General features: G+C 59.4%; 1 protein-coding gene across 2 annotated transcripts in view; it reads left to right on the top strand.

Moving 5' to 3' along the window:
• The window catches only part of Slco3a1 (solute carrier organic anion transporter family member 3A1), a 125,864-nt gene that overhangs the window by 87,662 nt on the left and 20,675 nt on the right, over positions 1-17,527 (top strand). For both annotated transcript variants that reach the window (XM_070043188.1, XM_070043187.1), the window contains exons 3-7: positions 3,576-3,674; positions 7,733-7,996; positions 10,599-10,763; positions 12,898-13,096; positions 14,097-14,223. In XM_070043188.1, the coding sequence (XP_069899289.1) occupies positions 3,576-3,674; positions 7,733-7,996; positions 10,599-10,763; positions 12,898-13,096; positions 14,097-14,223 (854 nt within the window). The remainder of the gene's footprint in view (positions 1-3,575; positions 3,675-7,732; positions 7,997-10,598; positions 10,764-12,897; positions 13,097-14,096; positions 14,224-17,527) is intronic.

The following is a 17,527-nucleotide window of genomic DNA, read 5'->3' as shown; positions in this document are numbered from 1 at the left end:
AGCGGGCGGACATGCCACACTAGGAGACAGCGTTTGGCCCAAACACCTGTTGTCTTTAAATAGGCCAAAGAAGCTGGGAGCCCAGTGTGGGGAGGAGGAAGGGAGCGGGTGGTGATGGCAGGGGCTTCTGCCTGCGTGGAGTCTAGGAGGCTCTGTGGAGTTGTGAAATCTCAGTCTTCCAGCTTCCTGGTGTGGGCCGGCCGTGATTGGCCTGCAGAGCTGAGAGACGGCCCGTGACCTGTTCCAGGAGGGTGAAGACACTCGGCCCGATCCCTTCCTCCCTCCTCGGCCGGCTGAAGCCCGACACTGCGCGGCGTGGGGCCCGGGGAGGTCACGTGTCCACTCTAATTCCACAGCCTGGAGGCTTTTTGGTCGCAGCCAGATGTCTCTGCTATTTCGGGCGGCGTTCCGGGAGCAGTTGGTGATGACCTCACCAGGGGTGACGGTTAGAGACCAAAAGGGCACAGCGGCTGGGAGTGGGGTGAGCTCCACCCTGCCAGCGCTGCGCCCCGGGGCCCTTGAACGCCAGCCTGTCCCCGCGTCCGGGGTCCCCCAGGCTCTGCCGTGGGGTGCCGCGCTGTTGCACCCCAAGGCCATCTCTTCCTCTGGGGCGTGCTGGGCGCTGCGGGCTCTTGGGTTCTTTCTGTAAGACCACGCGGGCCAGGAGCCCAGGCCTGGGCTGGGCAACGCCAGGACACGACCCCATGCCTGATTTGGTGTAAGCGCTGCCCCTTCTGCCAGAGATTTCAAAGACTTGCAGAGACAGAGAAGACCAGAGATGATGGTTACGTCACCATTACAGTCATGAGTTTTATGCTTACGTGGAGCCGGCTTCTGTGATCAGCTTCTTTACACGTCTGAATAGTTCAGACATACGGAGCTAAAGATCTTTGTGATGAGGGCCTGATGCCGTTGCTCCTCCCTGAAATCCCCACTACTGCCAAGATGAGGCGTGCCAAGGTTCCTGGGAGAAAGTTAACGAGACCCAATGCCAGCATACCAAGCCGGGCGTGAGGGGGCATGCTGTAATCACAGACCTAGAGGAGGTGTCCTTGAGTGGATCGCAGTCCGAGGTCGGAGCGGTGGGCGCGCAGCCCTCACTGGGAAGATCTGGGGGCTGTCATGGGGGTTGCCTCAGGACTGCGGGCTGGTGATGCTCGGGCAGTGGATTTGGGGGACTGGATGGACCCCTCCCCAGGCCTCCTCAGCACCCCCGGGACACTCCAGGCTAGGCCCTTCCTTCTGTGGGACGTCCATCTGTCCGTCCGTCCTTCTGTCCGACTGTCCTCTGTGCTTTGTCCAGCTTCCTCCACCCCACCCCACTCACCAGTCCTGAAGCCCGGCCCTCAGAGTGCACTTCCCAGAAGGCCCTGAGGGGGGAGCTCTTCACCGTCCTGGTGCCCCCCAGACCCCAGAACCACAGTCATGCTCAGCCCATATGGATTTATTATTCCATCGGTCCCAGGGCTTGAACTCGGGGCCTGGGCACTGTCCCTGAGCTCTTTCACTCAATACTAGCACTCTGTCACTTTGAGGCACAGCACCGCCTCTGGTTTTCTGGGGTTCCCTGGAAGTAGGAGTCTCATGGGCACGTTCCTGCCCGGGGCTGGCTTTGAACCGTGATCCTCAGATCTCAGCCTCCTGAGTGGCTGGGATGACGGTGCTGGTGGGTTGGGGGGGGGGAGAGCCTATGGGGGTGCAAAGACAGAGCTGCCTAGCAGATGCAGGCGGCTGGCTATCCGCCCGGGAGCTGCACCCCCAAAAGTTTCTGTGCACTGGGTGAGAAACCGCACACCTTCCTTGTAAGTCCTGCACAAGTCTAGCCACGCGTGGCAGGAAGAAGGGCTGCCTCAGCCAGGTTCTGCTGCTGGGTTGAGGGAGCGCAGCCTGAGCCTGGGCATGGCCTCTCAGGGCTGGCACCGCCAGGGCCCACACCGTCCCTCCACCCACACCGCCCCGCCCCACGCTAACGGTCAGTCAAGGTCGGGCAGGGCAAAGGCTCCCAGCAGCCCGGGGCTCTCCATGCACACAGAACCACTGGGAGAATTGGAAAGCCCTGTGGCCAGGTGCTACTACCCCAGCTGCCCAGGCAGAAAAGCCCAGGAGATGCCCGCCTCCAGTTAACGAGCAAAAGACAAAAAGCAAGACTGAAGGCATGGATCAAGTGGTAGAGCGCCAACTGGGCCAGCCCACGGAATCCCAGTACCAACCAAAACACAGCAACTCAGGGATGGGGAGGATGGAGAACCGTGGGGAGGGGTGCACAAACTTCACCTGCCCCAGGGCCTTGGCAAACGCAGTGCTGTACTTTGTGAACAAAAACACTTTGCGATGAGCTTCTTCCGTGGCCGTATCTGGGGAAAATGTATGCTGGAGGGCGATGACCCATTTCTAGGCTTGTGCTGCCCTCTAGTGGTGTGAGCACTGCCGGAATGCATTGAGTTTATACTTCAGTCCTGGGGCTTGAACTCAGGGCCTGGGGGCCGTCCCTGAGCGTCCCCACTCAAGGCTAGCGCTCGGCTATTCGAGCCACTTTTTTGGTGTTTAAACTGGAGATTCAAGTCTCATGGACTGTCCTGCTCAGGCTGGCTTGGAACCTCGGTCCTCAAGATCTCAGCCTGCCAAGTAGCTAGGATGACAGGCGTGAGCCGCCAGCCCCGGCTTCATTTGTGTTTATTGGTTTACTTTTATCAATGTGCTGGAACTGGGGCTTGACCTCAGAGCCTCATGCCATTCTTCCTTCACCGCCCCCCCGCCCCACTCGGCCAGCGCTCTACCACCTGAGCCACGCCCCCCTGGATGGCAGGTGATGTGTATGAAGGGTTTTTAACCAAGGGTTTTTACAGGGCTCAGCTCCTCCTCCAGGTGCACAGGACATCTGCGGGCAGCAGGGGGCGGCATTGCCCCACAGAAGGACCCGGCTGGGCTCAGCTCCCCGGCCATACATTGTTCAGTGTGTTCCATGTTTTTTTCCGTGCTTGCTAAACAGACTGAACAAACATCATAGCCAGGCAGGGTGGGATTCAAGGTAGTAGCCAAGAAAGGAGGTCATTTTCTAGAAGATGGAGGTAGCCTTCGCTGCCTAACCCCCTTCTCCCCCCTCCCCCATTCCCCCTCCCCTGCCCCCCCCACACCGGGGACCAACTGGTCCCCACATCCAGAACACACTGGCTTCCAGGGCTGCCTGTCTTATGTCACTGTCCTGGGATCTTTCTGAGATTAAAAAGTTCCTCCTCGCACCTGCCTCATTGGTTTGGGGGCCCTGCTGGGTTTATCTGACATTGGGAGAGGGGTTTAGCTGTCGCCATGGGAGGTGACCCTGGCCCTGGAGGACCAGGCGTGGTGACACTGAGCCGATGGCCCTGGCTGCTTCACCAGCCCTGGGGCTTGAACTCAGGGACTGAGCTGCCGGTGCGTGAATTTTTCCAAAACTGAGGCACAAACGCTCCACCCCTAGCCCCGCGCCTACCCCGCCATCCCAGGCCACGTGCAGTTCGCAGACATCTCATTGAAGGATGGAAAATAGCCTGGAGCCTCACCGAGTCTTCCTCTCCCCTTTTGTGCTCTGCTTGCAGGGATCCTGTTTACGATGTTGGTGTTCGGACCGGCCTGTGGGTTTATTCTGGGCTCTTTCTGTACCAAAATCTACGTGGATGCCGTCTTCATCGACACGAGTAAGTGAAAAGACAACTCGGCTCCTAACGACCCCTATCATTCTCTCCGTTCTCGTAAAGCAGACTTCCGTCTTGCTGGCTTCTCAGACATTCAGTCAGTGACAGTACTGTGACAAAATAACCCACGCCATCCACTTAAAACCAGGGAAGGTTTATTACTTGGCTCAATGGCTTCAGAGGTTTCAATCCGTGGTCAGCTGACTCGCTTTTTGGGGCCCAGGGTAAAAGCAGCGCCCCGAGGCAGGCAGGCTCAGGTGCAACCTAGATGTGGCGACTGGGAATCACAGAGAGGGAGGAGAGACCAGAGTCCCAATATCCCTTTTGAGGCCACGCCCCCCAATGGCCTTCCTCTGATAGGCCACGCCCCCTGGAGTCTCGGCCACGCCCCCGGGGGGTCTCCACCACTCCCTGTAGCCGGGACAGCCAGGCCTGGAACGCATGGTTTGAAAGAGCCACTCGGATCCAAACCACAGCAAACCGTGATGCACCTGCCTGAGAGCTGGTTCGAGTCTGGCCAGCATCTTTCTACCCGGAGTCGCTTCTGCTCGGCAAACCCGAGTCATCCTCACCTGTGAGTTAGGGGATCACAAGGACCATCCTGGGGGCCTCGGCGCTGTGTGGAGGGCAAGGGAGAGCACAGGGTGGAAGCCAGCGGCCGAGGCCACGGAAGGCCACGTGAGGCTGGCTCTTCCCATCACACGGCGACACTCACGTCCCCAAGGAAAGGCTGCACGCGCGTTCCGTGGATGTGCATTGAAAGGCTGCAGTCAGGACCCATGGGGCCGAGCGGGCTGAACATGCTTTCTAGAAATCACCGTGTGCGGCCTCTGTGGGCCCCGGAAGCCCTCCTGAAGCAGTCTGCGGTGTGCTGAGCGGGGCGGGCAGGTGTGTTCCGCACACACCCGGCCTCCTCTCCAGCCGGGACTTAGCGGTGGACAGTCCACGCGGGCTAGGCCAGATTTTGTTGTTGTTTTTATGGTCCTAGGGTTTGAACTCAGGACCTGGGCGCTGTCCCTCAGCTCAAGGCTAGCGCTCTACCACTTGAGCCACAGCCCCACTTCCTGTGTTCTCGTGGTTAACGAGAGATAAGAGTCTCAGGATCCTCAGATCTCAGCCTCCTGAGTGGCTAGGATGACAGGCGTGAGCCGCCGGCACCCGGCTGCCGATCCGTTCTTCAGATGAGTGACATGGCATTGTCTACTACCTTCCCCCAAGAACATCCTCTCCAGAGGGCGCCCAGACAAGAGACGGGGGAGACAGACAGACAGACAGAGAGAAGGAGCCAGTGTCGTCACCGCCCCTGAGAAGCAGCAGCTCTTTGGTCTCTTCTGTCGTTTGTGTAAAGCAGCCACACTTGGGCCCACGGATAGGAGAGCAGTTACTATACAGAGACACACGTGAGCTGGTGGTCAGGGCCTCGGGGCCACCAGAGATGTGGGCACCCCGGGCCATGCCCAACCACGCACCTGAAAGACAACACCGAGTCTGCCCAGCGCAGAAACGGAGCCCTGTCCCCCCTTCTCTCTCCTCCCTCCCCCTCTCCCTCCCTTCTTCTTTCTCTCCTTCCCTCCTTCCCCCCAGCCCCCCAACCATTCTGGCCTCTTCGCTTTGCTGATCTATTCTGAGATCTAGGCTCCCTGGGCCCCAGCACCGGGGCCAACCTGTCACTTCTCAAGGGCTGAATTGATGAACTCACCTGGGAGACGCCGTGTGCCCTGGAATCCACTCCGGCCACCGGGGTGCGTGCTGTGGCCAGTGCGGCCTTCCGAGGGGACAGCAGCAGGCACGCAGCCTTAGCCTTAGGGCTAGGTCTCTCTACCGCCCGGGAGGGAGGGGCTGGTTAAAGACACACCCCACGAAGCAAGCCGCGCCATCTTGCTTCAACAGAAAGACCAGCTTGGGCCCCAGCAGCAGAAGCCACACCAGAGAGATCACGAGAGGGACTGGCCCCCAGGGAGAGAGCAGGGGCCACCTCGAGAGACAAGCACGGCGGCCAGGTGGTGCATTTTGCCCCAACACTGCCATCATGGTCCCTAACCTGAGGCCGGGGAGCAGCCAGAATCTCTGAGCCTTGGAGTCTGGCCCCCTGGGCTCACGCCTCTCACCCCAGCTGCTCAGGAGGCTGAGACCTGAGGATCGTAGTTCAAAGCCAGCTCGAGCAGGAAGATCTTTTGAGACTTCTCGCCAATGAATGAAGGAGGCCCCAGCTACGGCTCTTCCATTCCATTCACATCTTCATTCTCAGAGCTGGCAGGCAGGCTCCGGTGGCGGATTCCCCCAGCCCTAGAGGTGCGTGCCATAGCTGCTCCTGACCAGCAGAGGGCAGAAGAGCACCGCTCGCTCTCTCCCAGTCTGCCACACCAATTTCCCTGCACATCCATTGTTTCTGATCCTGTGACCCCACGCCGGCCCTGAGTGCGTGGACAGGGATGTACTTTGAGGAAAGGAGAAACACTGGTGACACCCCGCCCCCATCTCCAAGCTGAAGATGGTCACCTGTGGCTCACACCACTTGAGCCACAGCACCACTTCCAGCCTTTTTCTGTGTAGGTGGGACTTAGGAATCGAACCAAGGGCTTCATGCATGCTAGGCAAGCACTCTAACGCTAAGCCACATTCCCAGCCCAATCTTAGTACGCTTGAGCAACGCACACAAATCCAGCCTTTTTATAATTTTTTTAAAATCCTGGTACTGGAACTCGAACTCAGGACCCTAGCCCTCGACCAACTTGACCCACATCTCCACTTCCAGCTTTTTTCAGGATCGCTGGAGAGAAGAGTCTCACGGACTTTTCCTGCCCAAGGCTAGCATCGAACTACAATCCTCAGCTCTCAGCCTCCTAAATCGCTAGGATTACAGGCGTGAGCCACCTTGCTAGGCTGGGGCTGGCACCCAGAATTTCTTCATTCAGCCAGGACCTGGCAAGGGAGCACAAAGTCCAGCGAAAGACCACCGGCCTGGAAGAGCCCTGGCCCGCAAGTTCCTGCCTTCCAGTCTTCGGTTCTGCAAACCTGGGTGAAACCTAACCCTGCCAGGCTGCCCATTCCACATCGCCATGAGATCGGGCTGTGTGGAAGAGGAACAGAAGCATTCCAGCGAGCCTCGGGCCACGCTGGGCCCGATGGAAGCCCTCTAGGGACAATGGCTGGCTTTGGCAAGACTCTTCCAGAAGAACAACTTTGGACGGTGCACACCGCGGCTGCGGGTGCCGCTCTTCCGGCCGGCCGTCTGTCTGGCCCAGGCCCGCAGCCCTGTGGGTTTTCATGCTAGACTATTGCTCGCGTCTCTCTAAGTCTCCATTTGGGCAGCAGGAACGTGGTTTGTCAGCAGGGCGAGGTTTCCCCGGCAGTCCCCTGGGTGTCATTGGCAAATCAGAGACAGAGAGGAGGGGGCGGGGCGGGGTCTCCAGCCGGGCAGCGCGGCCTGAGTTGCGTCCCTGCAGCCTGACCGAAGATGGGGCCGGGGGGGGGGGGGGGGACTTCAGATGCCCTGGTGGTGGGGAGGGTGTTGGGGGGGGAGATGGGGGGATATGCCTCACCGATCTGCCCTGGAGCAGTCCATGGTTCCCCGGGGCTTTGCCAGCAGGGCTGCGTGAGCGCCTCTCAGGGCCCAGACACACACGCTGCGGCTGCGGCTGCGGCTGCGGGGCTTCCACGCGGGTGGTGGGAGTCTGGGGGAGAGGAGGGAATGGAGGAGGGAGGAAATGGGAGCGCTGAGGCCACACAGACTCCTTTCCCCAGCCAGTGGTCAGTCGCCCACCCCCACCCCACCCCTGCCCGTCTCTAGAGCTGCCCAGCAGGTCCTGCCTGTCAGCACAGTGGCCACACCCCCTCCTGGCCCCCCACTGAGCCCCGCCTCCCCTGGCAGGTAACCTGGACATCACCCCCCTGTCCCCCCACTGAGCCCCGCCTCCCCCGGCAGGTAACCTGGACCTCACCCCCCCGTCCCCCGGCAGGTAACCTGGACCTCACCCCCCCGTCCCCCGGCAGGTAACCTGGACATCACCCCCCCGTCCCCCGGCAGGTAACCTGGACATCACCCCCCCGTCCCCCGGCAGGTAACCTGGACATCACCCCCGAGGACCCGCGCTGGATCGGAGCCTGGTGGGGCGGCTTCCTGTTGTGCGGCGCCTTGCTCTTCTTCTCCTCCCTCCTGATGTTCGGCTTCCCGCAGACGCTGCCCTCCCACGCGGACCCCACCCTGGAGAGCGAGCGGGCCATGCTCCCCGACAGAGAGTACGAGCGGCCCAAGCCCAGCAACGGGGTGCTCAGACACCCCCTGGAGCCCGACAGCAGCGCCTCCTGTTTTGCGCAGCTGAGAGGTACGGTGGGAGCACGGGGTGGGGGGGGGCTGTGGGGTGACGGGGACCCCGGACACCAGGCTCATCCCGGGCCCTTGACAGAGCGGGCTCCCGGCCGGCCCCCCAAGGGTCTGGCCTTCTCTGGTCACGTTTCTGGAGGGACCGACGCAGCCACCCGTGACGTTTTGATTAGTTATGATCGGGGGGCTGGTGGGGAGGCGCCCTGGGTGTGGGGGGCGGGGGGCTGCTGTCCCCAAGCAACTTCAGCCACAGAGCCAGTGAGGGAGACACACCCCAGCCCCGTGGCCGGTGGTGTCCGGTATGACAGACCCACCGGCTGAATGAACAATCGAAGGAAATGACAAGGAGGAGCCTTCTGAGGCCGGGGGTGTGGTGGCTCACGCCTGTAATCCCAGCTACGCAGTGAGATCGGGAGGATCGTGGCTCAAAGCCAGCCCGGACAGATAGGTTTGTGGGACTCTCCTCTCCCATTAACACAACAACAACAAAATCAGAAGTGCAGGTGAAGTCAGGGCTGAATTGAGGGTGGGGGGAGGGGGGGAGGCGGGTGGAGGGGGAGAATGTCAAGGCCCTGAGTTCATAGCTCCCTATCAGCCTCAAAAAAGAAATCGAAGCTCCTACCGTAGACGATGCACCACGCCCAACTTTTTCTGTCAAAATGGGGTCTTGCCAGTTGGGGCGATGGGGCTGGCCTCAAACTGCAGTCCTCCTGGTTTGGGGATGACAGGCAGCAGCTACCAACACTGGTTGGTCTAAGTCTCCTCGCTCTTAAATGGGATTGGAGGAACTGGGGGGGGGGGTCCTAAGAATGACCGGTTTATTATCAATGGATAAATCGGTGCTCCAACAAGCAGCGTCCTCAGGATGGCCCCAAATCTGCCACTCCCCAATGCAGGCCCCACACGTTTCCAGCAAGTCCGGATCCTTCCGGAAGATGCTAGAAAACCCAAACTTGGTGGGTATAGCAATCCATCCGAATGAACAATGGCGCCCAGGATGGAGCTCATTAAGGCTGCGGTTTGGGCCAGGAGACTCTTCAGGGGGGAAAAGAATCCTAATCTAGAAATGCTAGGAGCCATTGCATTAAAAACCAGAGAAGGGAGAAAGAAAGAACGCAGGAGGAAAAGGGCAGAACGCAAGAGGAAGCTGTGGGTTCCGCCAGCCAGCCGGCTTGGTGAACAGCAGCGAAACGAACTTGTTCATGCAGCTAAGATGCTCCAAGGCCGCTCCGCCGGCCTCCCGCGCAGCGACTCCTGAACTTCATGGTTTTCACATCTAATTCAAGGAGAAATTCATCATTAGCTATTAAGACCAAAGCAGGCAGACTCCTGTCTGGACAAGGAGTCCTTCCTCCACCAGTGGAATTGTCTCTGGGATAATTAAGATACTTGCTGAAGTAGAAAAATGTTCCATTAACTGCAGATGCCTTTGTCAGGCCAGGACCCCTTCCTTTGCTCCACTAACTTATGAAGACGGATCCAGGGCAGGGAGATACCACGGCTGGAAGAGATGGAGCCAGCCAATCAAAAGTATCCACGCTTACTGGTTTTGGGGTTTTTTTTGCTCAGTCCTGGGGCTTGAACCCAGGGCCTGGATGAGCTCATCCCTGAGCTCTTCAGCTCAAGGTGAGCGTTCTACCACTTTAGAGCCACAGTGCCACTTCCGGTTTCCTGGTGGTTCATTGGAGATAAAAGTCTCACGGGCTTTCCTGCCTGGGCTGGCTTTGAACCATGATCCTCAGCCTCCTGAGTAGTGAGGATGACAGGTGTGGACCACTGGCCCCCAATTCTGTGACCTTTCCCATAAGTCTACATTCATCTGCATGCATGCGAACATACCCTTAGGCTGCTACTGTGTGTCATTGATGTCATCGGCTCCCTTTGGGGAAACCTTAACATACATAAACAAACCCCGAGCGCTTTTTTTTATTTTTTGGAGGAGGAGAACAGGGTTTTCAGAAGTGCCTTGCCATCATTTTAAAGGTATGTAAGTTTCCAGGGAAACACTAACCCCGCAGCACAATAGAGGTGCGGCACGCGCTCTGTCTTGCATAGAAAGCAGTCTGAGCGACAGGACGCTGGTGTACTTGAAACCAGATTCTTCCGAGTAATGGCCGACCCGCGGGCACTCCTCTGGGGCTGAGGAACAGGTGCCTCCGGGTGCCATTTGCAGAGATAACAAGACGGGTCACGACAGGCCCCTGGCCGGGTGCTGGCGGCTCACGCCTGCCATCCTTCCTCCGTGGGAGGCTGTGAGTGGAGTGCGTGTAGTTCCAGACCAGGCCTGGCACAAAAGTCCACCAGACTCCAACCCAGCAGACAAAGGAGCTGGGCATGGTGGCACCCACCTGTCATCCCAGCTACGGTAGGAAATGGGGGGCAGGAAATAGGAGGATCGGAGTCCAAGAGCGGGAAGCGAGACCTGCCTCCCGCTCCGCATCAAAAACAGCAAGGCCAAGAAAGGTAGAGCACTGAGACCCAGAGTTCACAGCCCAATGCCCCCAAAAGTACAGCCAGGGAAGCTTCTGGAGCCAGAGCCCCTGAGGTGGAAACTCGACAGGGGTGGTCTCGAACCAGCATCCCCCCCCCGTCTCCCCCTGCAGTGATCCCCACCGTGACGAAGCACCTGCTCTCCAACCCCGTGTTCACCTGCATCACCCTGGCTGCTTGCATGGAGATCGCCGTGGTGGCCGGCTTCGCGGCCTTCCTGGGCAAGTACCTGGAGCAGCAGTTCAACCTCACCACCTCCTCTGCCAACCAGCTGCTCGGTGAGTGTGTCCCCCTGCCCACCCCGCAGGCCTCGCAGCCGCCGCACACACCAGCCCCGGCCCTCGGGGACCGTCAGGGGGAGATGCGCACTCCATGAAAGACACAGATAGAAAGTCTGTGTGGGGAGTCCTGGCGGGGCCTGGAAACCCAGAGAGTCCTGTGAACCCAGAAACCCAAGGAAGGTCCCCCAGGCAAGGTGGGAGTATTAGTCAGGCCCAGCAAGGACGACGTGTGAAGACAGGCCTGGTGTGGTGGTCATACCTGTAATATCCAAGCAACCCAGGGGGCAGAGAGAGGGAGAGAGGGTGGCAGCCCAGAGCCTATGTGGACAAAAAGGTAGGTAGGATTTCCCATCTCAACAAATAAGCTGGTCGTAACAGGCATGCCTGTAATCCCAACTGCACAGGAAGCATAGGTAGGAAATTAAACAAACAAACAAAAAAGAAAACAAGACTGTATTTGAAAAATAAACTAAAGCTAAGAGGGCTGGAGGCATGTCTCAAGCAGTAGAGCACCTGCCTAGCAAGTGTGAGGCCCCAAGTTCAAACCCCAGTGCCACCAAAACAAACACACAGTCACAAAACACTGAGCTTGGCAGGCATGCCTGTGCCTGAGGCAGACATCACTAGTGGATCGTAGAGCTTTCTTCCCACGTCCTGGCATTGCTTTACCAGTCTTCTTTATGATAGCAGACTATCATGTTTGGAGTTGGGCTACTAAGAAAACTCACGAGCCCTCACGAGAAGCCAACAGACCCAGCTGTTTTGCTTCCTCGAGGGATGAGAAACGTGGTCTGAGTCGGCTTACATTTGGGGTGCAGTCTCTTTTTTCTTCTTTTCCTCAAACAAACGCTGGCGTGGTCCGTATCAATCTGGACCAGTAGTGGACAGAACTAAGAACCGAAGTGAGCAGTGGTCCACCGTGAGTCCCTGGCTTACACAGCCAGCATCTCAGCTGGTGCAAACCAGAAATAGTTGAGAAGACGCAGAGCTGGGCCCCTGAGGTCCAGGTGATGGCCGGTCAGGGCCAGATCTGCAGAGAGAAGGCCTGAGGCAGGCTGGGGGGTGGGGCTGGAGAGAGCACCCAGGGGGAGAGGCCTGAGGGAGAGAGGGCGTGGCTTGTGGCCTGGGTGCTGGAGACTTGTGCGGGTTTCTGGGAGGAGAGAAAGGTACCAGCCAAGGCCATGTGCAGAGAGGATCAAGGCTGGAGATGGACAGCCCTGGACAGACAAGAGTGCGTCTGTCTGTCTGGGAGGAGGGACGGGAGATCGCTGTGCTCTCCCTCCTCCCATCGCTTCACAGCGTGGTTAATGAACAGACACAGAGGTGTGTCCCATCCTAAGCCACAAATACACGCGATCAGACCGTCACCAGGTGGGGGGCAGACCCACATCACGTGCGTGTCACACGGCAGGTGTGAGGAAGGGGGCCTGCGTGCTGGAAAGTTCTTTGGCTGTGCCTGGGAAAGCTAAGCCTACGTCTGCGCAGTGATGCGGTCCCGCTCCTGGGCATCTGGACAACAGAAATGAGTGTTTCGGTGCACGCGATTCCGCAGACACACAGAGCGATGTCCCGAGCCGCTCGGTACAGAATTACCGCACCCTGCAAACCACCCGAATGTACGTCAACAACAGAAACCAATTACAGGCCAGGGGCTGCACAGAGACACAGCCAGAGAGGAGTTTGGCCGTGGCCTTCCAGACGGGCGGCTCTCAGAGTTGGAGAGATTAGACATGACAGGGGACAGACTTCCGAAGAGCCCAAAAGAAGAATCATGACTTAAGGCAGGGTCACTTTTTTTTACCAATCTTGGGGCTTGAACTCAGGGCCTGGCCGCTGTCCCTGAGCTTCTTTGGCTCCAGGCTAGCGCTCTACCACTTGAGCCACAGCGCCACGTCCAGCTTTTTGGTAGTTCATTGCAGATTTTTCCTTCCCCGGGTTGGCTTCCAGCCGTGATGCTCAGCTCTCGGCCTCCTGAGGAGCTGGGGTGACTGGCGTGAGCCACCGGCGCCCGGGTGGTGACCACTGAGCCATTCTGCGTCTGGCTCTCTCCCCGCGTCCTCCGAGCGTGCCACATCCCTCATGGGGCCATCCTCTCCCCCCCCCCCCACCAGCCTGCCTCTGTCTCCCCCAGGGATGACGGCCATCCCCTGTGCCTGCTTGGGCATCTTCCTCGGGGGCCTCCTGGTGAAGAAGCTCAGCCTGTCAGCCCTGGGCGCCATCCGCATGGCCATGCTGGTCAACCTGGTGTCCACCGCCTGCTACGTCTCCTTCCTCTTCCTGGGCTGCGACACGGGACCCGTGGCGGGGGTGACCGTGCCCTACGGAAATGCGTGAGTCCCCGGCCACCGTCAGAACCCCAGCCCCTGCCTGCCCGGGCTGCCCAGCCTCCAGAGAGGGAGGCCAGGAGGGAGGATGGGGAGGGACTTGAACTCGGGGCCTGGGCGCTGTCCCTCGGCTCTTCAGCTCAAGGCGAGCGCTCTGCCGCCTGAGCCACAGCACCACTTCCAGTTTTCTGGTGGTTCATTGGAGATCAGAGTCTCACGGACATTGCTGCCCCAGGCTGGCTTTGAACCACGATCCCCGCATCTCAGCCTCCTGAGTAGCTAGCTGGGCCTTGGGACCACTTTTCCTGTTTCCTGATTGTCCCCAAACTGTGTGTGACCACAGCCCCACCAGGCTGGGCCTTGGAGCCAAGCAGGGGTGCCTCCCCTCCTCAGCCCTTCCCCTTTCTCCACGGGGCTCCGCCATGTCTTGGGGCTCCAGCCTGGGGGGGGGCTGGCTCTCCCCCCTCCCCGGCCGGCGCCTCCCCCAGGCAGGCCTCCCAGCTGCCTCCCCCAGGCAGGCCGGGCGAGGGTCCCGCAGCCCCTCGTCTTTCCCTGGTTGGATGTGGCGCCTTCTCCCCTGCACCCAGAGCCTGTGGGGGGCCCCGAGCGCCGGGCAAGCCCCTGCCCACCTCCGCGGCTGGCTCCCCAGTGCCACGCACGCGTCCAGACGCACAGGGAGACCGCCAGCACCCCTGCACGTGCATGTGTGTGCGTGCGTGTCCCTCGTGGGACACGGAGTCGGCCGCACACACGGTATCCGCGCAGCCGAGCACCCCGGGGTGGGGGAGCACCGGTCCGGGAGCACCGCCCGCCTGGCGCTCACAGGCGGGGCCTCGGTGCTCAGGAGGAAGGGGAGTCCCGGGGCTCCCGGGGCTCACGGATTCTGTCCCCCTGCCCCCCCCCCGTCCTGGCGCTCACAGGCGGGGCCTCGGTGCTCAGGAGGAAGGGGAGTCCCGGGGCTCCCGGGGCTCACGGATTCTGTCCCCCTGCCCCCCCCGTCCTGCAGCTCGGCCCTGGCCCCCCACTCACCCTGCAATAACCACTGTGCGTGCCAGACAGACTCGTTCACACCCGTGTGCGGGAGCGATGGCAACACCTACCTGTCCGCCTGCTTCGCCGGCTGCAACAGCACGGTAAGAGGGGGGCAGGGGAGGGCAGCCCCCCACAGAGCCACACAGCCTGGGGGGCAGGGGAGGGCAGCCCCCCCCACAGAGCCACACAGCCTGGGGGGCAGGGGAGGGCAGCCCCCCACAGAGCCACACAGCCTGGGGGGCAGGGGAGGGCAGCCCCCCACAGAGCCACACAGCCTGGGGGGCAGGGGAGGGCAGCCCCCCCCACAGAGCCACACAGCCTGGGGGGCAGGGGAGGGCAGCCCCCCACAGAGCCACACAGCCTGGGGGGCAGGGGAGGGCAGCCCCCCACAGAGCCACACAGCCTGGGGGGCAGGGGAGAGGGCAGGGGAGGGCAGCCCCCCACAGAGCCACACAGCCTGGGGGGCAGGGGAGGGGGCAGGGGAGGGCAGCCCCCCACAGAGCCACACAGCCTGGGGGGCAGGGGAGGGCAGCCCCCACAGAGCCACACAGCCCCGGGGCCCTGCCCGTGGCTCTTGATCTAGCTCAGGGTCATCTGGGAGAAGGTCAGAGGTCAGAGGGAGCTCAAGTGAGGTTCCAGGAAGCGTGAGCAGTGTGAGAGAGAGTGCACATAAACTAAACAAGTGCAGGAGGCCTGCGGGCGTGAGCAGTGTGAGAGTGCACATAAACTAAACAAGTGCAGGAGGCCTGCGGGCGTGAGCAGTGTGAGAGTGCACATAAACTAAATAAGTGAGGGAGGCCTGCGGGCGTGAGCAGTGTGAGAGTGCACATAAACTAAACAAGTGCAGGAGGCCTGCGGGCGTGGAGCCCCGCGGAGCGGAGACGCTGCGGGGAGCCAGCGTCCACACAGAACAGAACAGCGTAAGGGGAAAAGCTGGACGACAGCAACCGAACACCACAGCGCACGCCTGTAATCCCAGCCACTCAGGAAGCCAAGGTGGGAGGATCTCAAGTTCAAGGCTAGTCCAGGCAATGTCAGGGATTTGGCATCTTGTCTCAAGAACAAAATCAAAGCAAAAGGGGCCGGGGGAGCCTAGACTCTACATCCAGCATTGAAGAGAAGAGGAGGAGGAGGAAGAAGAGGAGGAAGGAAAGGAGGAGGAGAATTAGAAGAGGAAGAGGAAGGAGAAGAGGAGGATAAGAAAAGGAGGAAGGAGAGGAGGAGGATAAGAAGAGGAAGTACAAGGGAGAGAAGAAGGAAGAATAAGAGGAAGAAAGAAAGGAGGAGGAGGACTAGAAGGGAAGGAGGAGGAGGAAGAAGAAGAGAATGATAAGAAGAGGAAGAGTAGGAGGAGGAGGGAGAAAAGGAGGAGGAGGAGGTAAAATTAGAAGGCCATAAGCCCGGGCACAGGCCCCTCCCTTCCTGTCCCCGGATGCCTCCCACCCTGCTCCGTCTTCCCATCACTTTTCAACTGTCTCTCGGCTTTTTCCTTCCGTGTGTGACTTTCCCAGTCGGTCAGCCCTCCAGAACATTCTGTGTGTGAAAACCCCATGTGAAGTGCCTGGCTGGGCCGTGGTGGGTCCCCCCTCTCTGGGTGTCTCTCAGATACCCCCTTCATGGTATCTAAGATGCCCGACCTGTAGCCCCGGGCTCTGCCTGCGTCTTGGGGTCTCTTGAAGGAAAGCCACGGTCACCATGAAAAGCCCGGACACCCATGCCGTCCCCAGACAGAGAAGAAAACCGGGTGGCGGGTTTTCATGTTCAAAGATCCCGCTTCCCCTTTGCCCTTAATGTCATGTATTCTGGCCAGCGATTAACATTTTTTTTTCTTTAGTGGAAATAAATCATTCCACAGAGAAACTGATTCTTTTTAAATTCAGCGATAAAGCCGTGTCTTTATAGGAGTAGAAACAAGTATTTCTTTAAAGAAAAAAAAATGGCTGGGTCTTGAGAGTGGTTAAAATGAAAGCACAGGCTATTCGTTTTCAGAACAGCTTGGTTAACATCCTAATATTTTTTTAATGTTCCCTAAATCAGCCGCTCTGTTACAACTCGGCATCCTGAGACCCAACAGGTCTTAAAACGTGTATTTTTCTGCCAGGCACCGGTGGCTCACGCCTGTCATCCTAGCTGCTCAGGAAGCTGAGGTCTGAGGATCAGGGTTCGAAGCCGGCCTAGGCAGAGCCTTTCACACGAGCACAACTATAAAACGCACTGGCAGCACCTGTGCACACTGCTTGGTAGAAATTGGTGGCACCCAGGCCAGGGGCAAGGCCAGCCCAGGGTCCTGAGACCATCTGTCCCCAGTCAGGACATCCCTGTGTCCCCCTGGGCCCCGGCTTCCCCCCAGCCTCGTCTCCCTCCCTCCTCTGCCTCTTAAAGACCACCTGGCTAAGTGGAGTTGCTTCAAGTTCCCGCCATACCCAAGCTCCCCTCTCCCCACTCTGGATCATCGCCCCCCGGGGCCTTTGCACCTGCTTTTCCTTATCTGGGGGGCCTCGGCCTCTCTCACTGCTGCTGAGAAGCCATCTTCTCCCTCGCCACCTTTTCCGGGGTGAGGTTTCCGGTCCAGTGTCCTCCCCGCCGACCTTGCCACGCCCGCTCACACCTGCCCCCTGCTCCCCTGGCGTGTGCACACCTGCTCCCACAGCTGCTCACACCCACCCTCTGCCCCCATGGCTTGTGCACTTGTACCGCTTTCTCACCAGACTTTAAGAATGGGGTGAGTGCTCACTTGCATGTGTTCTCTCTCTCTCTCTCTCTCTCTCTCTCTCTCTCTCTCTCTCTCTCTCTCTCTCTCTCTCTCTCTCTCCCCCCCCCCCCCAGCGTCTGATGCAGGGTCTAGGTTTTGCTTTAGGTTTTGCTTTTCTTCTTCCATACCTGCACGAGGCAGACACCCCAGGCCGCCCTAAAATCCAGTTTCTGGTTCTTCTCCTGGCGTACGGCCGGGAGGGGTGCGGGACGGTTCATTCCGTCAGCTTTCCTTTGGCGTGAATCTATTGTCTGGGTTGTTTCTGATCCTCTCCCTTTCCGCAGAGAGCTGCGAGGAGCTTTATCCTTCCGATGTCTTGAATAATTGACTGGTAAAGGGGGGGGGGCGGTCTCTCCACCACCTGTAGAAGGTGAAAGTCCACCAAGCCCCGCAGAGCAGCTGTGGAGTACTGAGCAACCGACCCTGGTCTTGGCCAAGCTCTGGGTGGGTTCTGGGCACTGGACAGCAGTCCTGTGGTCTCACGATGCACGTTCAATTCTCCATTCATCTATCTGCACGTCACGGTCCTGTGGCAGCCTTTAACCAAGGGGAGTGCTGAGCCCCATTCAGAGATTCTGAAATCCTTACGTTGCTGAAACACCCAGGCATCTGTGCTTTTTGTTTTGGGGGTTTTGTTTTGGTCAGTCATGGGG

The sequence above is a fragment of the Dipodomys merriami genome, unplaced genomic scaffold, assembly GCF_024711535.1.
Source record: "Dipodomys merriami isolate MVZ:Mamm:240054 unplaced genomic scaffold, mDipMer1.0.p SCAF_33, whole genome shotgun sequence".
NCBI classification, from domain to species: domain Eukaryota; kingdom Metazoa; phylum Chordata; class Mammalia; order Rodentia; family Heteromyidae; genus Dipodomys; species Dipodomys merriami.
This window is presented reverse-complemented; position numbering and strand designations above follow the sequence as displayed.